Source organism: Myotis brandtii, unplaced genomic scaffold, assembly GCF_000412655.1.
Source record: "Myotis brandtii unplaced genomic scaffold, ASM41265v1 scaffold916, whole genome shotgun sequence".
Taxonomy (NCBI): domain Eukaryota; kingdom Metazoa; phylum Chordata; class Mammalia; order Chiroptera; family Vespertilionidae; genus Myotis; species Myotis brandtii.
Window position 1 is genome coordinate 121,157 of NW_005371774.1, and position 27,035 is coordinate 148,191.

The window sequence follows — 27,035 nt, forward strand, 5'->3', positions numbered from 1 at the left end:
GGAAGAGACTGGACAAAAATCGTGCACCTATGGATGAGGACAGTGGGTGGGGAGTGAGGGCGGAGGGTGGGGTGGGAGCTGGAAGGAGGGGAGTTACGGGGGGAAAAAAAAGAGGAAAAATGTAATAATCTGAACAATAAAGATTTAATTAAAAAAAAATCTTTACATATGGATATTCAGCAGAAATGAATTGTGTTCTTTTTCAGAAATGTACTTCTGAGCTCTGAATCTTTCTCAGTTTATTATTTTCCACATCTAACACCTTCTTTCTTCTCTTATTCCCAATACTATATTGTATCACCTGTTCTACAACCTTTTCTGAGGTGGTCATTAGGTTTGGAGGACCAAGCTAACCCTCTCCCAAACTACAGGTTTGGTTGTGGTCATCTGCATATGCAATAGTGTTATCTGCTTATCACTTAAAAGAAGAGAAAGAATATTATTGTTCTTAAGGGCTGACAAAGCCAGTTTATTTAAGACCAACTTTGTTAATCCTCACTAGAGGATATTTTTCCATTTATAGAGAGAGTGGAAGGATCGGGGAGAGACAGAGACAGAAACATCAATGTGAGAGAGACACATCAATTGGTTGCCTCCTGCACGTGCCTGTTCGGGGCTGGGGATCGAGCCTGCAACCGAGGTACATGCCCTTGACTGTAATTGAACCCAGGACCCTTTATTCTGTAGGCCAACCTTCAATCCACTAAGCCAGGGGTCCTCAAACTACGGCCCGCGGGCCACATGCAAATACAAATATTGTATTTGTTCCCGTTTTGTTTTTTTACTTCAAAATAAGATATGTGCAGTGTGCATAGGAATTTGTTTATAGTTTTTTTTTTAAACTATAGTCCGGCCCTCCAACGGTCTGAGGGATAGTGAACTGGCCCCCGTTTAAAAAGTTTGAGGACCCCTGCTAAGCCAAATCAGTTAGGACTAAGAACAACTTTGATAGCAAAACTATTTAGGATTGAACTTGTGTGTGGATATTATGAGCTATCTTCTAGAATTCTTTTTTTTTCTGTTAGGGTTATAAAACAGTGTGTTACTTAATGAAAATGTCTGCTAAACATACGTGGTAGAAAGTAGTTTATCATGCAGCCTGCTGTTTGCTCCCACCCACAGTAGAATCCTTTTTTCTTTTTTTTATTCCTTGTTTTCATTTCTCTAGACCAGTGGCTTTCAAACCATATGAAATAAATTTTATATTATAACTTAGAGCACACAAATGAGAATATGTTAGTAATGTATATTCATTCATATATGCAAGGAAAACTAAAGTATGAAGTTTCCACTTTTGCCATATGGTTTAATATCAGCCATTTCCTTTTCCTAACTGAAGAGCACCTTTTCTCCTAAACGAAGAATGTGTTTATACTGAGAGATAATACTGCTGCAGTGCCAAACTTACTGGACTTAATTGTGATATATTTATAATCTTAATACATGATTCTTTTTTTAAAAATATATTTTATTGATTTTTACAGAGAGGAAGGGAGAGGGATAGAGAGTTAGAAACATCGATGAGAGAGAAACATTGATCAGCTGCCTCCTACACACCTCCTACTGGGGATATGCCCGCCAGCAAGGTACATGCCCTTGACCAGAATCGAACCTGGGACCCTTCAGTCCGCAGGCCGATGCTCTATCCACTGAGCCAAACCGGTTAGGGCAACACATGATTCTTATAAAATAAATTTACTATAGAAAAATTGAAATTGTTGCATATTAAATTGCATTTCAAATGTCATTAATTTCTGGAGGTCTTTTGTTTGTGTGGGAGGAATGCTTATTACAAAAATCACGAAACATTGTCAGTTACAGCAACCAGCAAAGTCTAGAGGGAAACCTGGAACCTCCAGATAGGATTCATATGAGGGGACTTTAATTAAACTCCCTGTTTTCAGGCTGTAATGCTGGATTTTGGTGACTTTTTTGTTTTGTTAATCCTCACCTGAGGATATTTTTCCATTATTGTTAGAGAGAGTGGAAGGGAGGGGGAGAGACAGAGAGAAACATTGATGTGAGAGAGAGAGACATTGAATGGATGCCTCCCTCACACATGCTCTGACCAGGCCGGGAACTGAGGTACTTGCCCTTGACCGGAATCGAACCTGCGACCCTTCAGTCCACAGGCCGACACTCTGTCCACTGAACCAAACTGGCTAGGGCCAAATTGACTTTTTATATGTTCATTTTAGTTTGGAGTAGCTAAGGAAAAGATCATCAGTGCAAAGACATTACATGGGAACTGTACATTTTATCTTGCTTTTTTGGGGGGTTATTTATTTTTTAATCATATTTCTATAGGTTAGAAGCAGCAGTGCTAACCTTATAACATTTATTACAAGGTTATATGTCAAAGTAAATTACTTTGAAACAGTATTGTCCTTTTTACATCATAGGTTATTATTAACAAAAAGGATTTCTAGAACTAAGAAGTGTCCAATATTTTGTGTGTTAAAGTGGCATATTTAATTTTATTTCGGATAGAAATAAAGAGATAGTTAAGTATGGTGCTTGAGAAAGAGAGCTCTGGAGGCAGACATTGGATTTAGCAGTGGTTGATTCCAAAAGAAACAAAACATAAATTATATTTCATTAAAATTAAAAATTTTTATGCATCAAGGGACATGGAAGACAGTAAAAAGAATGGAAATATTTTCAAATCATAATCTGATAAGGATGTAATGTCTAGAATATAAAGAACTCCTACAACTCAACTACAAAAAGGCAACCCAAATAAATATGGGCGAAGGACTTGAATAGACATTTATCAAAAGAAGACATATAAGTGGTCAACAACCGCATCAGAAGGTGCACTCACTAGGTCAGTGGTCGGCAAACTCATTAGTCAGCAGAGCCAAATATCAACAGTACAACGATTGAAATTTCTTTTGAGAGCCAGATTTTTTTTTTTTTGAGAGCCAGATTTTTTAAACGGAAACTATATAGGTAGGTACATTGTTATTAATTTAATTAGGGTACTCCTAAGGCTTAGGAAGAGCCACACTCAAGGGGCCAAAGAGCCGCATGTGGCTTGCGAGCCGCAGTTTGCCGATCACGGCACTAGGTGATAAACAAGTGTTGGTGAGGGTGTGGAGAAATTGAAACCCTCATACGCTGCTGGGGAATATAAAATGGTACACAGTTAAACATAGAATTACCATGACCCTGAAGTTCTACCCAAAAGAATTGAAGACAGGTGTTCAAACAAAAACTTGCAGATGAATGTTCATAGCACTGTTCACAGTAGCCAAAAGATGGAGACAACCCAAATGTCCAACTGATGTCTGGATAAACAGAATATGGTATATCTATATGATGAAATATTACATCCAACCATAAAATAAATTAAGTACATCTATATGCAGGATACATGTCACAACAGGATAAACATTAAAAACATTATGCCAAGTGAAAGAAGCCATGCAGAAAAGGCTACATATGATTTCATTTATACAAAATATCCAAAATAGTCAAATCTATAGAGCCAGAAAGTAGATCTAGTGATTGTCAGTGGATGGAGAGAGGAGGAAATGGAGAGACTATGTAGTTGGCACAGGAATTTCCTTTTGGAGTGATGAAAATGTTCTAGAATTAGAGGTTTTGATTGTTGCATAGCAGTGCGAATGTACTGAAAGCACACTTTAAAACCGTGACTTGAAAAAAAAGGTTTATTTATTTTTAAGAGAGAGCAGATGGGAGAGGGAGAGAGGTAGAAATTGATGAGAGAAACATTGGTTGGCTGCCTCCTGCACACCCTCTACTGGGGATTGAGCCTGCACCCTGGTATGTGCCCTGACCTGGAATCCAACCGGTGATCTCTTTTTAAAATGTTTTTTCAATCCTCACCCAAGGATATTTTTTTCCGTTGATCTTTAGAGAGAGAGTGGGAGGGAGGAAGTGGGGAGGGAGAGAGAGAGAGAAACATTGATGTGAGAGAGACACATAGACTGGTTTCCTCCTGCATGCTCCCCGATTGGCCAGGGATCGAACCTAAAACTGAGTACCTGCCTTGACTGGGAATCGAACCTGCCACCCTTTGGTCTGCTGGCCAACGCTCTCAACACTGAGCAACTGGCCGGGGCCCAACCGGTGACCTCTTGGTTAATGGGGCCATTCTCAACCAACTGAGCCACAGCATCCAGGTTAAAATGGTGACTTTTATAAGTGAATTTTACTACACACATGGAAAAAAAACAGCTTGCCACTAGGTATTTGCAGATGGCTTGAGGTATAGAGACCAAACACACACACACACACACACACACACACACACACACACACACACACACTCTCTCACACTCTCTCTCTCTTTATATATATATATATACACACACACACACACACACATAATTAATATAAAAAGATAATATATATTGAAGTGGCATTAATTGGCCAAAGATGGGGACAATTTAAATTTTTAAAAGGATAATAATTACAATTGGTTAAAATCCACCAAAAGTGTTTGAATTCATGAATTCATAAAGATAGTGTTCTGATTAGCTATAGCTACATAAACTACCTCGAGCTTGGGGTAAAATAACTTTTATTTATTGTCTAAGTTCTGGGGGTTGCTGGGACTCAGCTGGCCTCAGTGGCCCTCATGAGGGTGTAGTCAGGCAGTGGGTGGGGGTAGAGTCATCTCACACCTCCTCATTCTCATGTCTGGCAGTTGATACTGGCTGCATCTGACACCTCAGCTGGGGCTGTTGGCTGGAACACCTACACATCCAGTAGAGGCTTCCTCACAGTCTGGGCTTCCTCACAGTTTGGTTGCTGTGTTCCAAGAGCAAATGTGATGAGAGGCAGCTGGCAGAAGCTGTATTCCCTTTTATGTTCTAGTCTTCGAAGTCACACAGTGACACTTTCAGTGCCCTCTATTAGTAAATTAATAACCAAGTCCTGGCATTGTTCAAGGGGAGGGTAGTAGAACTCACTTTGGAGGAGTGGCAGGATTCTGGAAGAGCATGTGCTACAGGAAATACTATTGCAGTCATTTTTGGATAATATAGCCTGCCCTTTACAATTTTCAAATACATTCACAACCTTCCTCAAAACCCTTCAAAATCTGATCCCATTACAGCATCAGGGTCTTGTCATCGAAATCAGATTCCTCTGCGAATAGGACATTTTGGATGTCAATGTGACTCTTAGGATATAGCTCCCTTAAGCAATTTTCCTTTCAGCCTAAAGACCTGTTAACTAAAGAGACAAGTTATCTGTTGCCCATATAACCAACATACAATATACAGAGTGGGGCAAAAGTAGGTGTACCGTTGTAACTATGGAAAAAATAATACAATAATCCTGTATAAGAAAAGGCTAATATGCAAGTGGTTGTCACGTCCTCACGTGTAACGACCGATCAGCAGGAGGCTGCATGCACAGCAGGTGCTCACGGGTGGGCGGGGCTGTGTGTGTGACTGGTCACCAGGAGATGCATGGAGCACCTCTCGGTCCCACCCCCTGCTCTAGCTTCCGTGGGCGGCGATGGCAGCGGCTTCCTCTGGGCTCCTGCAGGCAGTGGCGGCTCTCTCCCGCCTCCCTCCCGCGGAAGTGGCACGGCTCCTACCTCCCTCGCGGGTGCGCTGCGGCTCCTGCTGGCTTCCATGGAAGCAGTGGGCGGCCTACTGGGTGCGATTTTGCGCGCTGGGCCACTAGTCCTATATAATAAAAAGGTAATATGCAAATTGACCCTAACAGCAGAATGACTGGGAATGACTGGTTGCTATGACATGCACTGACCACCAGGGGGCAGATGCTCAATGCAGGGAGCTACCCCCTGGTGGTCAGTGTGCTTCCACAGGGGGAGCACTGCTCAGCCAGAAGCCGGCTCATGGCTGGCCAGCGCAGTGGAGGTGGTGGGAGCCTCTCCTGCCTCTGCATCAGTGCTAAGGATGTCCGACTAATGGCTTAGGCCTGCTCCCCGCAGGCTTCCGGGCTGCCTGAGGGATGTCTGACTGCCAGCTTAGGCCCGCTCCCCCAGGCCTAAGTCATCAGTGGGACATTCCCCAAGGGGTCCTGGACTGCGAGAGGGCACAGGCCAGACTGAGCGACCCTCCCCCCTGAGTGCATGAATAATAGCATCATGTTATTTTACAAAATAAATAGCACTTATTATATAGATAAAAATTATGTTTATCTATATACTAGGGGCCCAGTGCACGAATTCGTGCACCTTGAAAGGAATTGTGGGGCGCAAGGCTGTGGTGGGCACAGGGGTGGGTATGGCCCATCCTCCGTGCCCCTGCCTGGCCCCTCTTGCCATGGCTCCTGGTCCTCTGTCTACTGGCAGCCCTGCTCCCACCGCTGCCGCTGCTCCCGCCACTCCCACGTGCTGACAGTGCCGGCCCCGCTCACACCTGCTGACGGCGCAGAGCCATTGGGGCTGCGCCAGCAGTGAGTGTGAGCAGGACTGGTGCTGTCAGCAGGTGCGAGTGGCAGCTGCTGCCCTGATCGCTCCTCAGGAGCAGGGGGAGGTGGAGAAGCCCTCAGGGGCGATTGGGGCCAGCAGCCGCCACTTCCACCCACTGACGGGACTGAGTGTTGGGCGCCGGCAGCGGGTGTGAGCGCCAGGCAGGACCACAGCACATGGGAGCAAAGAATTTTCAATAACCACCAGAGGCTTGTCCTGATAACAGTGACTGGCACCCCCACCTTGATCTGGCATCCCCGCTTACCTGCTCCACCATCTCCGTCTTGGCCGATGCCTGCCATGTTCCACACACGCCCCCTGGTGGTCAGCACATTTCATAGTGACCTGTTGTTTGGTTGGTTGGTTGTTCCGTGGTTCAGTCTATTTGCATATTAGCCTTTTATTATATCTACTAGAGGCCCAGTGCACGAATTTGTGCATGGTTAGGGTCCCTCGGCCTGGTCGGTGATCGGGGTACATTGGGGCTGGCGGGGGGTGGGGGGAAGGGACCACGGGAGGTTGGCTGTGGGAGCGCACTGACCACCAGGGGGCAGCTCCTGCATTGAGTGTCTGCTCCCTGGTGGTCAGTGTGTTGTCATAGTGACCAGTTGACCTGTCGTTTGGTTGACTGGTCATAATGGTCACTTAGGCTTTTATATATTTATATATATATATAATAATAAAAGCGTAATATGCTAATTAGATTGGGCGTCCTTCCAGATGACCTGTACAGAGCTGGGACTGTGAGGGAAGCCCAGGTCCCGGATGCCAGAGGGAAGCCGGTGCCGGCAGCCTGGGGAAGGAAGGCCTACTCTTGTGCGAATTTTGTGCATCAGGCCTCTAGTGTTAAATAATGACCCTGGCTGGTGTGGCTTAGTGTTTGAAAGGTCGAGAGTTCAATTCTCAGTCAAGGGAATGTACCTGGGTTGTAGTTTAGTTCCCCGGCTCCAGGTGGCCCCAGTCCTCAGGGCAACCAATTGATATGTCTCTCTCTCTCTCACTCACCCTCCCTCCCTTCCTTCTACTCTCTTTAAAAATCAATGGAAAAAATATCTTTGTGTAAAGATTAACTAAAAAAAATAAAAAAAATAAAATGTCAAATGAATGAAAAATAATGAATTAGAGACTACTTTTTGCGACTCTGAATAAAGTAATGAATATAGACATTGTACAGTAACACAATTGATAACATCCACTAAGAGAGACAACCAAGACATGTGCCTCCTGATGAAAGAACACAATACCACCTAAAGCTTTGCCAGAGGGTAAACCTGAGCCTGAGCAAGTGTCTGGATCCAACGCTAGTTTACAGAAAGTACAGAGGGCAGGAACATGTTAAATTGCATCTTGAACAAAATCCAGTCTGGAAAATTCTACAGGTCAAGCAACCCAGGTTCCTTTCAACAAATTAAATTTTGGAGGGAAAACCTCTAGATTAAAAGAGATTTAGAAGATAATAAACTTTTTTTAAGTAGGCAAAACTAAACTGGTGTCTATGGACTTTTACTTGTGTGATAAAACCATGAAAGCCTTAAATTTTCTAGCTTTTAATGTTCTATTCAGGATATTAAATGCTACATAGAATATGAAGGTAGGCTAATGAAAATGATACTTTTTTAAAGATCAAGAGCCACAGATTTAATAAAAATCCTATTAATATGACTCATGATATTATCATTTCTGTTTTTTTCTCATACAGAAGTATGAAACTTTTTATTGCTATCATTTTTGGTCATAAAAGATAAATTTGCTCACATTTTACCCCTTTTAAATCAGGGTGCATTTTATACTTGAAGGTGTGTTATTTCATTGAAAGCATTTTGATAGCCCAGCTTTTAAAAATCCAGAAATGCACCCTTCTGTTCATTACAGCATTATTTATAGTAGCCAAGGTTTGGAAGCAGCCCAAGTGCCCATCTGTAGATGACTGGATAAAAAAGCAGTGGTATAGTTACACAGTGAAATACTACTCAGCTATAAAAAGGAAATCTTACCTTTTGGGACAACATGGAAGGACCTGGAGAGTATTATGCTAAGTGACATAAGCCAGTCAGAGAAAGACAAATACCATATGATTTGGATGGACATTGGGTTTTTGTCTTTATTTTTGTTATAATAGTAAGTAATTCTGCCTGGGAAACATAATGTCATTTCTTAAAGTAAAATTTGCAGTATTGACAAATACTGCCAAATTAATCAAACTGCCCTCTAGTAATAATATGAGAATGTTTTCCACAGCCTTCCAACACATTTTCAATGCAGATTCCACTTATATGTGGAATCTAATGAACAAACAAAATAGAAACAGACTCATAGATACAGAGAACAGACTGACAGCTGTATAGGGAAGCGCGTTTGGAGGACTGGGTGAAAAAGGTGAAGGAATTTAGCAAAGAATAAAACAACTCATAGACACAATGGTATGGTGATTCCCAGAGGGAAAGGGGTATCGGGGGAGGTAAAAGGGGGATAAATGGTGACAGGAGACTTGACTTGGGGTGGTAAACACACTACAGTATACAGGCGATGTATTATAGAACTGTACACCTGAAACCTATATAGATTTATTAACCAATGTCACCCTAATAAATTCAATAAAAATTTTTTAATCCAGAAAAATTCTGTAAAAGAATAGTACTAAAAGAGAGGACTAGCCCTACCAGATTGAAAGCTAATTCTAATATGCAGTAGTTAATACATTGTGGTATTAATTATAAATAGATAATAGATAAGTAAACAAATTAGGTACTCTAAATGCATCCAGGAATTTGGTATATTTTAAAGGTGGCATTTCAAATTGTTAGAAAAAGTGGATTATGCTTTCTATGATTTAGGGACAACTGAGTAGACATCTGGAAAAAAATAAAATTGAATCTATACCTTATACCTTACACTAGGTTCAAAGATTTAAATATAAAAAAATGAAACCATCAGAGTAGAAGAGATCATGGAAGAATCCTATCTAATAACAGACAAACACGATAATTGACCGTACCTTCGCTACGCCTCCCATGGGCTAATCAGCACGATATGCAAATTAACGGCCAACAAAGATGGCGGCTAATTTGCATACTGCAGGCAGGGCGGGACAGCGCCATCCCGCCTGCCCTGCCACCATCCGGGCCTGCTATCTGCCACCCAGGGAGTGGGCCTAAGCCAGCAGGTGGTTATCTCCCGAGGGGTCCCAGACTGTGAGAGGGCACAAGTGGGGCTGAGGGACACCCCCCCCAATTCCCCTCCCCTAGTTATTATATAATCAGAGGGTGGCTTTTTAAGGATATGAGAAAACTCAGAAGGCATACAAGGAAAAATTGACAGTTTTGACTACATAGAAGTAATTTTTTTGCACAGCATAAGCTACCATAAGCAAAGATAAAAAACAGATCACAAACTGGATAAAAACATTGCATTTAGCAGATACATGGCTAGTTTCTCTTCATACATAAAGAACACTTAAAAGAGTATGAAAAAGATTAGTCTTATTTAAATAAGTGGTAAAAGGATATGCTCTTATACTTCATATAAGAGGAAATAAAAAGGGATCATAAATATAAAAAAAAGTCATAATAAAGGAAATTGTGATTAAAACTGCATTGAAAGTGTGTTGGAAGGCTGTGGAAAACATTCTCATATTATTACTAGAGGGCAGTTTGACTAATTTTGCAGTACTTATCAACATTGCAAATTTTAAGAATTGAGCCAAAATGACATTATGTTTCCCAGGCAGAATTATTATAACAAAAATAAAGACAAAAACCCAATGTCAATCCAAAGAGGGCTGGTTAAATACATTAAGTAGCCTCCATACAATGGAATACTGAATCAGTAAAATCCAAAGATTGTCATATATTGATAGGATGATCTCAAATATGTATTGTTGAATGAACCTTTGTACAGAACTGGGTGTTGAACATGGTATCATTTGTGTAAAGGTTGTGGGTCAGGAATTCTCTGGCACAAAATGTATCTGGATAGCATTGGCTGAGTAGCTGGGGGTCAGAAGAATGTGGGAGAGCTCACTCTATACACAACTAAACTTTGAGTTTTTATTTTAAATGTATTTTTTGGAAATTCTCATCTGAGGACACACTTTTTTTTTTAATTAAGAGAGAGAACCCAGCTGGTGTGGCTCAGTGGTTGAGTTTTATCCTATTAACCAGGAAGTCACTAGTTCAATTCCCAGTCAGGGTACATGCAGGGGTTGCAGGCTCGATCCCTGGTAGGGGGCGGCCAGAAGGCAGCTGGTCAGTGATTCTCAATGTTGATGTTTCTTTCTCTCTCTCCCTTTCCCTTCCTCTCTGAAATTAAAAAAAAAAAGCATTATGGCAAATCCCACTTATATCCAAGAAATAATTAACATATATAACACTTAAAAGTGCTAATTGATCATAGTCTGATAATCCCTTTTTTAAAAATCTTAAAATGTATTTTATATGACCTTTGGGGTGCAAGAATCGTCATTGTTTTTAAGGGTCTATAAATATGTTTCATGGTAAATTAATTTCTGAAAGTAAAATAATTTTTGTTTAATGAAGACATTTGTAATAAAAGTATTAGTTCTTAAGTTACCAACTCTAAAAGCTTTCCACATTCCTTTAACTGTATTGGTTCTGATGTTTCCTTCTTCCTCTCTAGAGTTGTCTCTGTGGGAAGTTTATCCTCCGTCCCTTGCGACCATGCCGTAGATACTCCACTGCAGGCAGTTCTGGGTATGTAGTATGTCTCACTGTAAACAGACTTTTAACTGTCTGCTAAGAGCAGGGGTCCTCAAACTACGGCCTGCGGGCCACATGCAAATACAAATATTGTATTTGTTCATGTTTTGTTTTTTTACTTCAAAATAAGATATGTGCAGTGTGCATAGGAATTTGTTCATAGTTTTTTTTTAAACTATAGTCCGGCCCTCCAATGGTCTGAGGGACAGTGAACTGGCCCCCTGTTTAAAAAGTTTGAGGACCCCTGGCTAAGAGGGTGTGTGTGTGTGTGTGTGTTTTCCTTGACTATGGGAATAGCTGCTGGAACCTTTTTGTTAAGGGGTTCGAACACTGAAGCTTTACTGTAATATATTTGGATCATTACTTACTTGTAGGTGAAAGTTTGTTATGATTCTCTTTTTGGTTCTTTGGTAATTAGTTGGCTTTCAAGGTAGAAGCTTCCCCATCCTGTGCTCTCTTCCACTCTATGGCAAATAGATTTATGTCCAGAACTCAGCACATTGTAATTTAAAAAGTGTTGTTAGTTATGTTTGTTGTTTTATTATCTTACTTTTATAAATGGTTTGATTTAAGGGAAGAGGAAATTTGAAAGTGATAGTTCTTTTTTGGGTTCAAAGGAAATTTCATGATTGTGAACATCTTGAATGTTAAGTGTTAAAGGGTAGATTGCTTCATATCTATCCTAGCTATTACTGTATTTAAATTTTTTTTAGTTACTCATAAATAAATGTGATTTTCTGTTGTGGACATGTTTAAAATAAATCAGGGAAAGGTGATGTGCAGCTGCGCTAATAAGCTTGCTGTGATCTGAAGCAGTGGCAGAGCAGTAGTGGTTAGAGGTCTTTGCATAGATTTAGGAGAGGCAGGAAATATAAATGTGTTCCTATTTCTTTCACTCAGGTTGTCTCCTGCCAAAATTGCTGGAGCTGGTCTTTTGTTTGTTGGCGGAGGTATTGGTGGCACTATCCTGTATGCCAAATTGGATTCTCATTTCCGAGAAAGTGTAGAGAAAACCATACCTTACTCAGACAAACTCTTTGAAATGGTTCTTGGTTCCTCACCTTATAGTATTTCATTGTCAAAGAAGCCGGTAAGCATTTTAAATATTACTTCAATTTACCCTATGGCATACTTTTAAAAGCAGGTTGTTTTCATCTTGAAAGTATCTTGCATATATAATTTAGTAGAACTTGCATGTATAATTCAGTAGATGGATTTGTCAGGTTTTTAAAAATATTAATCTGTAGTGTTAGAATTTTATCCCTTTGGAGTCCCATAAGTGCTCCCACTTAGTATACACCATATAGGAAATAATTGGTTGGCACATGAAGGTAAATGGAAGAGCCAGCTCCGGTAGAGGTAACCCTAGCTGTCCTGTGAACTGAGAGGGTCCGTGTCAGCCCACACCATTGCTGCTGTCAAGCTCTGACTTACACCACTGAAGACAAACGTAGAATGGTCCTGACACAGAACCCAAATGTTTTTGTTAGTAATGGCTCCTTGTAGGCCACAAATCAGAGTCAGAATTTTCAGCTACATACTAATTGGTTCTTCAGTACTGATTGGCATTCCTTGGACTTTGTACATATTCTTCAGAGTTTCACCCTTGTTTTCCCCCATCAAGCTTAAAAAAAAAATCTTAAATATATTTTCATTCAAACAACTGTTTGAAAAAAATTTACAAAAGAGAGCATGGATATTTGCTGATTTAGTATTGGGTATTTCTTTATGCTGTGAGGCTGGACATGGCTGATCAGTTTATTCTTAGAAGCTGGGTGGACTTCTGTTCTCCAGTATCTAGTATGGTCTAGAGGCCAATCCTGTAACAAAGTTAATATTTAGAAAAGCAAGTGTCCTCTGACAATCCCCAGCCCCCAAACATGCTTTTTCAAAATGTTCTTGTTTAGTCTTCTACATCATTTATTCTTTGTATGAACTTTGAAATGTTTATGCTGCCTGAGGGAGATAGTCTTGCATCTCCAATAATCAAGGAGCAGAATCCTGTGGATTCATTCTAAAATCCTCAGTCCATTTTAAGCTCCATAACCCAGGAGAAATAGCTGGAAGCAATTCTAGGAGCATGGAGTCAGGCTGAATAGCTCATAGTAGTGTTCTTTTCTCACTTCATGCGTGACTTTAAGTGTCATTCTTCGTAGGTGACATGTTTATCTCTCTCAATAATAACCTTGACTTCTTCTCAGTCCTTTAGCTACTCCACTGAACATTTCCACTAGGGTAACTTGGCAGGTCCATATTGGACCACCTCAAAACTTACACACTTCCCGATTTGCTTTATTTGTATTAAAGATAGTACCATGCTGTCCGGTAGGTAGGTTAGAATTCTTGGATTCATTTCCATAGTTGCCTATATTTTATTAGCTATTCTATCATGTTTAATCTCTGATATTTATTCTCTTTCTGGCATTACCATTATCCTTATCCCAGTTCTGACCTTTATCATTTCATATGCAAATGAACTTACAGACTAGATTAGTTCCTCTCATCCTACACAATCTTTTCTTTCTTTTTTTGTTTTGTTAATCCTCACCCAGAGGATATTTTTTTCCATTGATTTTTAGAGTGAGTTGGAAGGGGTGGGGAGAAACAGAGATAGGCTATCCTCATATCAATATCAGAGAATCGGATAAGTGCTATCATGTTTTTATGAGCTCACTTATCAAGAACTTTTGTACATTTTCTACTAGAGGCCTGGTGCATAAAAATTTGTGCACTCATGGGGGTCCCTCAGCCCGGCCTGTGCCCTCTCGCAGTCTGGGACCCCTCAGGGGATGTCCAGCTGCTGGCTTACGCCCGCTCCCCGGGGAGCAGCCTGGCAGCCCTCAGGGGATGTCTACTTGCCAGCGGGGAGCAGGCCTAAGCTGCAGTCGGACATCCTTAGCGCTGCTGAGGAGGTGGGAGAGGCTCCCGCCACCACCCCTGTGCTGGCAGCCGTCAGCCTGGCTTGTGGCTGAGCAGAGGTCCCCCTGTGGGAGCGCACTGACCACCAGGGAGAGCTCCTGCATTGAGCGTCTGCCCCCTGGTGGTCAGTGTGTGTCATAGTGACCAGTCATTCCCAGTCGTTCTGCTGTTAGGGTCAATTTGCATATTACCCTTTTATTATATAGGATTGTTTAAAAGACAAGATCGCAGAATGTAAAAACTAGAGACTTTAGAAATTGTCTCATGTTCTGAATAAGGAAAGTGGATCCAAGAGTGGTTAACTGTTAGCCTAAGAGCTGGCCATCAGTTCCTTTATTCTGTAGTTGGTGGTTTTTACTAGTTCCTAGGTTGATATTTGATACATTTGCCAGTCTGGCTTTCATTTACCTTTTGGGCCTTATCTCTGAATGGTCCTTGGCTTTATGCCAGTTTACCTTATAAATATGCCTGTGCTTTCCATTCTTATTCAGCAAATGTATGCCGAATGCTTATTATGTACCCAGGCACTGTTCCAAGGGCCTTGGGTTAAAGCGGAGAACTACACAAAGATCCCTTCTATTTGCACAACTTTTGCCATTGTGGTCTTCTACCCTGAATTACTTCCTTTCTTTTGTCTACTAATGTTCTCTTCAAGTCTGCATCCTTCACTACACAGACCAAAGTGAGTTTTCTCACCTCTAAATTAAAATAGCAGTTAGTGTTTTTATTTTGAAATTTTTACCATTTATTTATTAGCATTCTGAATTGTTACGCATTGTTATTAACTTATTGCTTTTATTTATTTATTTTTATATTTTGTTAATCCTCAGCTGAGGATATTTTTTCCATTGCTTTTCAGAGAGAGTGGAAACAACAGAGAGAGAGAGAGAGAGAGAGAGAGAGAGACACATCAACCGGTTGCCTCCTGCACGTGTCCCAACCATGTAGATTAAACCCACAATGCAGGTACGTGCCCTTGACCAGGAATCAAACCCTCAACCCTTTGGTGCTGTGGGCCGATGCTCTAACTACTGTGCATGCTGGCCAAGGCTCAACTTAATGCTTTTAAAAAATATACATTTTATTTTATGGGAATCCTTTTAGTGCCAACATGGTTATTTATGCATAGATAGTAAATATTGAGAGAAGATAAACTTAAAATCTTCTTTAAAAAAATATATTTTATTGATTTTTTTTTAACAGAGAGGAAGGGAGAGGGATAGAGAGTTAGAAACATCCATGAGAGAGAAACATAGATCAGCTGCCTCCTGCACACCTCCTACTGGGGATATGCCCGCAACCAAGGTACATGCCCTTGACCGGAATAGAACCTGGGACCCTTCAGTCCGCAGGCTGACGCTGGATCCACTGAGCAAAACCAGTTAGGGCAACTTAAAATCTTTTTGATGGACATGGAATAAGACTTGCCTAAATGGAGACAAATGTTATATTCTTTGATGAGACTCATATGTTAAAAATGTCATTTCTCTCAAATTTATCTATTTCTCTCAAATTTCTCCTAAATTTATATATAGCTGGGAAATGACATATACATGTACATATACATGCACACGCACATAGCTAATAGAATTCTAATAGATTTTTCTAGAGGTTGAAGAATCAGATGACGATTCTAGTACGTATAGAAGGATAAATAATGTAGCTATGAACATTTTGAAAAGTGTTAGATGATACTTGCTTTTCCAGATAATGACTTTGTTATAATCCTTCTTTAATAAAACAGTAAGGTTTTGACACAGGATTAGAAATTAGAGATAGAACAAATAAGGCTATGCCCTGGCTGGTTTGGCTCAGTGGATAGAGTGTCGGCCTGTGGACTGATGGATATTGGGTTCGATTCCGGTCAAGGGCACATACCTGGGTTTGCAGGCTCGGTCCCCAGTAAAGGCGTGCATAAGGCAGCCAATCAATGATTCTCTCTTGTCATTGATGTTTCTCTCTCTCCCTCTCCCTTCCTCTCTGAAATAAATAAAAGTATTTTTAACAAAAGAGTAAGTCAGTCTAGAAATAGATCATATTCATACATGAGCACATTTATTGTGAGAGTATGGGTTTCTAGAATCATATATGAAAGTGATCTGTTAATATATGTTGAAAATATTCCATCCCTTTGACCCTGCAATTCCTCTTTTGGCAAACTGTCCTACAGATACCACTCTATAGTGCTTTTCAATTATATGGATAAGGATGTTTAACAAAACAGAAAACAACTTGAATGACCAAAAACAGGGGAGTAATTGGCCAAATTATGGGTTTTGCAAGTATATTAGGTATGCAGTTAAATTAGGATATTATACAACAAAAAAGAATTTCTTGAGCTGGAAGAGAATGTCCACGATGTATTGTTAAATGAGAAAAAAGCAAGTTACATGGTCATTTATATAATATAACCCTATTTTAGTTTAAAGAAATGAAAATTTGTATGTGTGTATATTCCTGAGCTTCTGCTCAGGGTACGGGTGGGGGGAGCGTTGAGTTCAGCTATTAGCAGTAGCAACATGAGAGTGCTGGAAGGGAAAGGAGCAATAGAGAGGCAAATGAAAACTATTGCTTTATCTTGATATTATTTTGCTTGTTATAGTGAGCTGTATTTCATGATTTAAAAAATAAAATTTTAATAAAAATAAAATACATATATGTTTAATTTCTGGTAGTGACAGAGTTTTGTTTGAGTAGTCATTGAGTAGTCATCTTTGGGATATCTGAGTCCCACTGCCTACCAAGTTCTGGCAAAAAATGGGACAACATAGGTGGTAAATGAAAATATTGCTATTACTCAGTAATTTTCTCTAGCACATCATCTGGCAGTCCTGTTAATGAACAGGGCCTTAAACTAAAGGCAGGTGGTAATTGAGAGAGAGGCGTGACAATTAGATTATATATTTTTAGTATGTAGTTGCATGAATCCTGGAGATTAAAGATATAAAAAGCTAATTTCATTTTTACTCAGAGCCTATAAAAATCACTTGTTTCTAACAACGTATACAGAAGATAACACATGATTTAGGAAGCAAATGGAAATAGTCTTCTCAATATTGTATATGTAAAAAGAGTGGTATTTAAAGGGATACTCATACATCATGTATTAGTTGCCCTAAGAGAAGTCTTTGTTACTATTAATCCTTTGGAATGAAATTTTTGAACTGCTTTTTTTTTTTAATATGAAGGCTTCTCTTAATATGGTTAATAAAACATTATGTTGTAAAGTGCTAACTCTGTGTTAAAAGCCTGAAAGACTTGATTGTTGAAATAATACATGTTACTGTATGCTTCCTTTCTGAATAAACAGTTTTATATCTGAAATGTTAAATGTTTTTCATTTCCAAGATTGAGTCTGGTCCACTAAAAATCTCCAGTTTATCAGAGGTAATGAAAGAATCTAAACTCCAAAAACACAAGGGCGACACTCCAGCTTCAACAGGTACCTATATTTATAATCATTCTTCTAAAATTATGGGCAAATGAATTGTTTTAATATATCTGTACCCGTGGTTAAGAGGGCGGCCCTTCTGCAGGAAGGACTCTCATTTTAGGGGTTGAGAGGTTGAGAGGGATATGGAATTGGGCTTTATTATGAATAGCTGCTCAGTGAGGGTAATGGCAAGAATTGTCTTACCTGCAACAGACTTTATTTTTTCTATTCTTTTTTTCCCCTCTGACTCCTAGCTTTCCCCTTCAGATTTACATATTCTCTTTTTGCACCTGTTTTTTCCCTGTTCACTAGTTTTTTTCTCCTCTCTTTATTTTTAGTGATTAAAGTGTCTGATCTAGTTTAGATCTGTAGATATTTTTTGCCATCACGATTTATTAATAATCCCACCTTAGTGAACAGCACTGAACCTAACTCTAACTCAGTGATGGTGAACCCATGACACGCGTGTCAGAGGTGACACACGAACTCATTTTTTTGGTTGATTTTTCTTTGTTAAATGGCATTTAAATATATAAAATAAATATCAAAAATATAAGTCTTTGTTTTACTATGGTTGCAAATATCAAAAAATTTCTATATGTGACACGGCACCAGAGTTAAGTTAGGGTTTTTCAAAATGCTGCCACGCCAAGCTCAAAAGGTTCGCCATCACTGCTCTAACCTGTTCAGCGATACACTTCAAATGTGTTACTGAACAGGTTAGAGTTAGGCTAGTTATGTTTGAACTCCTTAGTCTCCTCTGTCCTCAATTAAATCAGTTGACTTTTTTCCACTTGGCAAATATTCACTCCTATGTGCCAAGCAGTCTTCTAGGTACTGGGGATATAGCAATGAATAAATAGTAAAAACTAACAAACACAAACACTGGGATTATTCCTTAGTGGGATGAGGGGAGGGAGATCATATATTAAATACATAAGTAAAATGTATAGGATGTTAGTAGTAAGTAAGTGTGGAAGGGAATATTGCAGTTCTAATGGGGTCAGTAGGGAAAGGTTGCCTGGAAGGTTTCATTTGAGCTGAGGCTAAGAGATGAGGCAGTGAGTCATGGAAGGCTGGTGGGGAAAGGCATCCCAGGCAGAGGGATTAGCTAGTGCAAGGGCTTGGCATTTTCCAGCAAGGAGCAGATGAAGCTGGGGTGTGGAGCAAGAGAAGAACACTACTAGCAAATGAGGCCAGCAAGGGAGGCCATCATAAGAATTTGCTTAAAAAAAAGAATTTTGCTTTATATCTGAGTGGGATGGGAAGTCCTTGGGAGGGTTCTGAGCCAGGGGACTGATATCTGACTTTTATTTTAATAAGATCACTATTGTGGAGAATTCACAAGGGTCCAATGGAGAGCAGGAAGCTAATGGATTTTGTGATATTCCAGCTTTATTTCTTAAATGGGACCTTCGGTTCTTTAAAAAAATTTTCTCCATTTTGTTGCTCTTTTCCCTTTTATTCCACCTCTATAATTACTCTTTTTCTCTTCAACACTTTTATTTATAATTTATGAGCTCTTGAGTTTTTTCAACTTTCCTTTCTTCAAAAATATGTCTGAAATAATTTTAACAGAGTTCTGTTCTTCACTAATTCACTATCTTTACTGTGATCTTGTGTTTAAAATGTTCATCTTGTTCTTGCTCACACCTCTTGTTTCATCTCTACCACTCTTCAATTAAAATGGTTTTTTTGGTTAATTACTTTCTTTTGTCTGCCTTCTTCATTATAGGCTCTTTTTTCCTTTGTTATTATTTTCCCATGTTATGTAAATCTTTTATGTACGCCTCTCATGTGTTGGTATTTAGTGCACTTAGTACTGTTACTAGAAGCCTTGCTTGAGAATAATGATGGTTAAACTGCAGGTGGATGCTGACAAGACTCTTTTCTCTAGTGTTTCCCAGCTGTTGTATCTTCTGGGTGTGGGTATGTGATGGACAGTGCCCCTGTCTATTTGTGTGTTTGAATAGTGGCAGCACATCCATTTGTGTTTTTAAGGAGTCAGACATGAAGTGGGTGGTAGTAGTAGTGGATACCTGTGTGATTCTCTGTTATTCCGGGAAACTATAAATACCATGAGTAACGTATTTACAGCATCTACAGAGGCAGCCAAAATTATTTCTGCAGCAGGTGATACACTGTCGGTCCCAGCCCCTGCGGTTCAGCATGAGGATTCTGTAAAAACTGATCACCCTCACATTGATGAAGGAAAAGCCAAGGCTGCAACCTCAGGTAGTTTAATTATGTATATTGTGGTTTATAAATGATATGCTCATCAGAACTATTTAATGCCTAGACAACCCCTAGACACTGTGTAAGTACACATTTATATTGATTTTAAGTCTGCAGACTTGCTTAGGTAATTTTTACAATTTCAAGGTCTGAATAAAACTTTGAAAACAAGGAGTCTAAGAACTGATTTCTTATTTCTTCATGTTGGAGTCATTGAGTGATGCTCTCAGTTGATATAGCTGGCAAGTAAAACGATGGTATTTTTATATCCCTGTGAGCTTTTGAAATTCTGTGCTGAAATTTGATTTCCTCTCTACTTTTGCTGCAAGAGGAAGCATCCTCAACTTCTGTAAGGGAGCGACCACCTGAAGAAGTTGCAGCTCGCCTTGCACAACAGGAAAAGCAAGAACAAGTTAAGCTTGAGTGTATGTAAACCAGACGGCTTCTGAAGTGCTTCGGGTCATCCCTGTTAGTTGCTCTCTTCTTCAACCATCAGCATAAGTTTCTCATCTATCAGCTAGTTGTGGTTCCTTTTCTTTCTTTAGTGGCCTTGCTCTATTCACCACCTTTATTTCATCATTTGTGTTCTTTCCATCTAAACTGCTTTTACCCAGGTAACAAGGGCTATTAGTGTACCGTTGGTGAAAACTCCAAATAATACTTGTACTTTCTCCATTTGTTCTTATTATGGTTAGTGCTAAAGGTTCTTTGTACTCTGATGAACAGAAATTGTTTGCAATTTGCCTGAGTCTTTTTTTTTTTTTTACTTTTTTCAATTACAGTTGACATTCAATATTGCATTAGTTTCAGGTATATATCATAATGGTTAGATACTTAATATAATTTACTAAGTGATCCCCCTCAATAAATCTAGTACCCAAGAAGCACCATACATACTTACTACAATATTGTAGACTATATTCCCTATGCTGTACTTTACATCCCCATGTCTGTTCTGTAACTACCAATTTATACTTCTTAATCCCTTTACTTTTTTCATTCAGTCCCCCAACCCCCCTCCCTTTTAGCAACTATCATTTTGTTCTCTGTATCTATGAGTCTGTTTCTGTTTATTTTTTTAGGTTCTACATATAAGTGAAAGCGTATCATTTGTCTTTCTCTGACTTATTTCACTTAGCATAATACTCTAGGTTCATTCATGCTGTCATAGTTGGTAAGATTTCATTATTTTTTATGGCTAAGTAATATTCCATTGTATGTATGTGCCACATCTTCTTTATCCAATCATCTATTGATGGGCACTTAGGTTGCTTCCATATCTTGGCTATTGTAAATAATGCTGCAGTGAACATAGGGATGCATATATCTTTCTGAATTAGTGTTTTGGATTTCTTTGGGTAATACCTTGAAGTGGAATTGCTGTTCCATTTTTAATTTTTGAGGAACCTCCATACTGTTTTCCATAGCAGCTGCATTAATTTGAATTCCTACCAACAGTGCATGGGGGTTCCCTTTTCTCCACCTCCTTGCCAACACTTGTTGTTTGTTGATTTATTGATGATAGCCATTCTGACAGGTGTGATGTGATATCTCAGTATGGTTTTAATTTGCATTTCTCTGATGATTAGAGATGTTGAGCATCTTTTCATATGTCCTCCTGGGAGAAATATCTATTCAAGTCCTCTGCCCATTTTTTAATTGGGTGGTTTGGGTTTTTTGGTGTTAGGTTGCATGGCCTAACAGTCTTTTAATTGTTAAATTCATAAACTTATTTGTGCAGTTCAGAGTGGCGCACCCTCTGCTTTATTACCCAGCCTCTGGGCTCTCACTGTGGTAGCCTCTTATATGCCATTGGTGGGGGACAGATGTTCCACACATTTCCGGTTTCCAGCTAACTAAAGCATATTTCTTTTTACATTTCAATTTTAAGTTTTCTGATGGTCTAAAAAAAGAAAATAGATGTGTTAAAAATGTATTTTCCTGTCTTAAATAAGGTACATGGAACATAATTTATTGTACTGTGCTGCAATATATTGATGTCTCCTGGTAGTGGGCATGTAACTTTTGATGAATTGAGGAAATGTTTGTTTTACATTTTTTAGAGTTTGTGTGTGTGTGTGTCTCTCCCTACCCCTTTTCTATTTGTCTTCTGCCTTGAGTGGTTCCTGTTCCCCTCCTAATGCCTTGGATCTGCCCTACTCTGAGGAGGCAAGTTTGTTAGAATTGCGTAAAGTGTAAAAGGGACAGAGGAGCATAGGTGTAGATTTGTTTGTTTTATTGTTTATTGGTGTGTTTTGTTTTTTTTTTGAGAATGTTGTATTTTTTGAGGAATATTTTGACGTCTAAATAAGAAATATTTCTATTTTTTCCACTTTTTAGTTTTTTTCTGAATTATTTACTACAAATCAAAATCACTTTTCCCTTTTATTTATGTTTTTAATTTATTTTTTACTCTTCTTTTATCATATGGACAACTTGAAGTAATCCATAAATTTAAGATGGCATTGCCTGCTGCTTCATTATGTTCTTTTTTTCTTTGTCTAGTTATTTTTATCTTTCATTTTGGGCAAAGTGAGAATTTTCAAGATTTTTCTGTCACCTCATAGTTTTCTCCCAAACTTTAATTTAAAAATGTGTGTGTAAATATCTTATCAAGAATCAAAGCACAAAAACTCAACAAGTTGGACTACATCAAACTAAAAAAACTTCTATGCAGCAAAAGAAACAGTCAATGAAGTGAAAAGGCAACCTGTAGAATGAGAGAAAATATTTGCAAACCATATATCTGATATGGGGTTTAAAATCTAAAATATATATGAAACTCATACAACTCAATATAAAAAGAAAAAGCAAAGGGCCTCAAGCCAGCAGCCTGATCTCCGGGGTCTGCTAGCCTCTGTAAAGTGGTTTACTGTTATTTTGTGCTTGAAAAAATGTCCCACCATTAATTCAGGCATGTTTCTTTGTAGCCTCTTTAGCTCTATATATCCCCTGTATTTTCAGTTGAACTTTAGTTGTACATTTGGGATTTTCTTAGTATTAGCTTTGTCCTTTTTTTTTTTATTATTTGTTTTGTTAATCCTAACCTGAGTATATTTTTTCCATTGTTTTTCAGAAAACGTAGAAAAAAGGGAGGGGGGAAGGAAGGAAAGGAGGGAGTAAAGCGCGTGAGAAAGAGAAAGAGAGAAAGAGACAGAAACGGGGAGAGGGAGAGAGAGAGAAAGAGAGAGAGAGAGAGAGAGAGAGAGAGAGAGAGAGAGAGAGAGAGAGATATGAGAGATACACATGGACTGGTTGGCCTCCAAGGGGAGACACGGGGGTGGGCAAGGAACGGGGGAGCAGGGAGCTAACTGGCAACCCAAGTACCCAGGTACATGCCCTTGACTGGGAATCCAACCCATGACCATTTGGTGCATAGACTCACCCTGACCACTGAGACACACCGGCCAGGGCTAGCTTTTATCTGTGTCGCAGAGGTATTGTGTGTGGTTCATCAGGTCCCATTTGTCCTCTAGCTTATGCTGCTTTTGCCCCAAGTCACCTTTTGTTTTTGTCTCAGGTACCAAATATAGTTTTCTTTTTTTGGTCATCTGATATCTGATAAGTTCATATTCTCACTGGCCTTCTTTCTTCAAATGACCATTTTTTCACTTTAGTATTGTATCTAAAATCATTCCTTGCTTTATTTTAAAACAAAAAAATTAGGTTTCTTTTGATTCCTGAAGCAACAGATAGCAATGTTATCTTGAATACTGGTATCTGCTATTTTCTGAGTTGTTTGTGGAAAACACTGTCCATTTTCAGGTTACCTTTTTTTTTTTGTTTGCATGCTTTCTTGCTTGTCTTTTTTCCCCTCTTGTCTGTCTGGTATCATATATCTTTTAAAAAAATATTTTATTGATTTTTTACAGAGAGGAAGGGAGAGGGATAGAGAGTTAGAATCACCCATGAGCAAGAAACATCGATCAGTTGCCTCCTGCACACCCCCTACTGGGGATGTGCCCGCAGCCAAGGTACATGCCCTTGACCAGAATCGAACCTGGGACCCTTCAGTCCGCAGGCCGACGCTCTATCCACTGAGCCGAACCGGTTAGGGCTGTTATCATATATCTTGGTGATAGAAATAATTTACTGTGAGTGTCCCTTCCTGCTGAGGAGATGAAAATGGTTACCTCTTTTTTTTTTTAAATTTTATTACTTTTTTTCCCTGTGGTTCTATATGATTATTTAAAATGAAAAGTGCCACCCTAGCCGGTTTGGCTCAGTGGATAGAGCATCGGCCTGGGGACCGAAAGGTCCCAGGTTGGATTCTGGTCAAGGGCACATGCCCGGTTTGTGGACTCAATCCCCAGTGGGGGACTTGCAGGAGGCAGCCGATCCATGATTCTCTCTCATCATGGATGTTTCTATCTCTCTCTCCCTCTTCCTTCCTCTCTGAAATCAATAAAAATATATTTAAAAAAAATATGCCAGTGGTTATGCCGAACTTACAGCTTCTGATAGGTGAAAGGGACTATAGTGCCCTAAATCTTGTCCCTCCCATTTGAAATAAATGCTAGCCTTCTTTAAGCATTTTTTTTCTTAAAATAACCCCCAAACACTTTTTATTTTGAAAAAATTTTAGGTGTACATAACAATAAAAATAGTATAATGAATCCCCACAAATCTATCATCCAAAGTCAATAATTACTAATTACGTTTTTTCTGTTTTTTTTTACATTTTGGGAGAATTACAATGGAAAACTCAGTAGAAGAGTGAAAGTTTAAAATAAAGTCATATGTGGGGGGGAATCTATTTTTTTTTTAACTGTTCTTTTTACTTTAGCTCTAGCCAAGAGCTTAGAAGATGCTCTGAGCCAAACTGCGCACATCACTCAGCAGGCTGTTGTAGCTCAGAACGCTGCAGTCCAGGCCGTCAACGCCCACTCCAACATTCTGAAAGCAGCCATGGACAATTCTGAGGTGAGCCAAAGACCTGAGGTGCTTAAGAAACTGATGCCTTCCTCCTAGCAGAGGCTTTCTCTCACTAAGCAAAAGTAATCTAAAGTAGTTCACTAAGCAAAAGTAATCTAAAGTAGTTCACTAAGCAAAAGTAATCTAAAGTAGTTGTCTTTTAAAAAAACAACACAAAGGAATAAGAAAGACCTTTAAATGTTCTCTAACGAATTTTTATGTGGTGTTTTATCTCACAACAATGATATGGTACACAAGTTAGTTCAGATTTGCTTTCATATCTTAATAGTGCTTCATTGTATTTGTTGTTTGCTTTCTATTTTTTGCTTTAAAATAGCCAATTTTAAAAAATAACCTTTTTGTTTTGAGATACTTTTAGATTGACATGCAGTTATAAGAAGTAATACAGGGAGATCCCATGTACCCTAAAACACCAGTTATTTTACATGCTTATGCTGATTATTTAACTTATATTTAACATGTTAAAGGATAAAGTACATTGATTTAAAATGTAATACTGGAACTCAATAAGTTTCCTTTATCATTACATTCAGTTATTTAGTACATAAAAATATATCTGGATACCAAGTCATTTAAACACATTGTATGCGGGTAGTTTTCATCACGCACTAACAGGTGGCACGTGGCGCGGGCCATTTTTGCTAATTTTTTGCGCAAATGGCAACGTTCAGTAAAATTACGATAACTTTCGTTTACGTATTTATACGTTACCCTCGTTCTACCACTAGTCTATAAAAAAAACGTATTAATACGTGTCCCGAGCTCTACTTACTCCCAGTCAACGTAAAACGTATAAATACGTTTCCCGCATTCAATGTATAAATAATAAAATACTTTAACTATAAATCTCATGGATCAGGAGGATCATGCATAATCAGTAAAGTTACTTTTTCACCATAACTATAGTTTTTAAAAAATTTAAATACCCTTTACATTGTTTTAGTCATATGTACATACATCACAAAAGAGTTAAATTAGACCTTTGACATAAATAGAAACTATAACCTTTGAAAACTTAAAGAAAATTTTGTTTTATTCAAAGTCCAAGAAAAAAAAATTTCAGTCAGAGTTCAGTCAGGAAAGTGGAAACCATGCAGAATATTTAATATGCTCGTTATACAAGCAGGTATGGGAAAGCTAGAAGTTACATATCAGGAAGTTGGTTTCAAACTCAGGTGGGCCAATATCTTTCAGAAGAACACTGGTTAGAAACTGTAAATAGCCATGGTACTACTTGGGTGGAAGGCTACATAAGAGGGTATTTCCTCTTCCTAGTGATCGAATAATGTGTAGGGCATGAGGATAGAGAGTATGAAATCCATTGCAGTCCAGATTTTACAACTAAAGAACAACTTGTAGTAGCAGTTAACTAGATTAGGGAGTATTAGCTGGTATTGCAAAATAATCAGAAAAGGGTATGAACAAAAGTTTTGAAATGTTATGGATTCCAACTTCTGTTTCTTCTAGTAAGAAGCTACAGGTGCATGTGGGCTCCATAATACAGTGTATTACTTCACCAGAGCAGTGTTTGGAAACAGAGTTGGCTTGATGGCAGGGGAGTCTGGTGTCTGTTTCACAGGGCAGCTTATCTTTGGTCATCTAGAAATAGAAATACCTTCAACAAAGGGAAACACATTTTGGCCTCCAGGATATCATTAACACTTACATGATTTATAAGCCTTTTTGAGTTCATTATAAAAGATTCTGTTAATGCAATACCAGGTGGTTCTAACAGCATACTATAGAGTCTTGGAAAATTTGATATACATGACAAGATACTGCTATTGTCCAACCCAGCATCCTTTCTTTTTCTATTTATTTATTTATTTATTTATTTATCTATCTATCTATCTATCTTTAAAAATATATTTTATTGATTTTTTAACAGAGAGGAAGGGAGAGGGATAGAGAGTTAGAAACATCGATGAGAGAGAAGCATCAATCAGCTGCCTCCTGCACACCCCCTCCTGGGGATGTGCCTGCAACTGATTCCTTGACCGGAATCGAACCTGGGACCCTTCAGTCCGCAGGCCGACACTCTATCCACTGAGCCACACCGGTTAGGGCCTTTCTTTTTATTTTTACTTTATTTTTAAAAATAATTCTTTATTGTTGAAAGTATTACATATGTCCCCCTTTGCCCCTCATCGACCCCCTCCATGCCCTCACCATCCCATTGTCTGTGTCCATGGGCCATGCATATACCAGCATCCTTTCTTAATATTTTATTTGGCAAGATGGCAATTCACTGAAACATCAGCTTTATTATTCCTACCATAATATTAATTTGCTTTGTCATTTTGCATCAATTTACATAGAGCATAAAAACAAAAAAAGTGAGATACAGAGATAGAAGTACCAAATATTTTCTCTAAAAGCT

At 39.0% G+C, this 27,035-nt stretch overlaps 1 protein-coding gene across 6 annotated transcripts in view; it reads left to right on the forward strand.

The window, feature by feature from the left end:
- IMMT (inner membrane protein, mitochondrial) overlaps window positions 1–27,035 on the forward strand; it is a 50,500-nt gene that overhangs the window by 5,916 nt on the left and 17,549 nt on the right. Inside the window, exons 2-7 of one of the 6 annotated variants that reach the window (XM_005885633.2) lie at window positions 11,054–11,127; window positions 12,034–12,223; window positions 17,401–17,494; window positions 19,583–19,720; window positions 20,050–20,145; window positions 24,507–24,643. In XM_005885633.2, the coding sequence (XP_005885695.1) occupies window positions 11,054–11,127; window positions 12,034–12,223; window positions 17,401–17,494; window positions 19,583–19,720; window positions 20,050–20,145; window positions 24,507–24,643 (729 nt within the window). The remainder of the gene's footprint in view (window positions 1–11,053; window positions 11,128–12,033; window positions 12,224–17,400; window positions 17,495–19,582; window positions 19,721–20,049; window positions 20,146–24,506; window positions 24,644–27,035) is intronic. The other 5 variants (XM_005885634.2, XM_014532860.1, XM_014532861.1 and 2 more) reach the window with 5 other exon arrangements.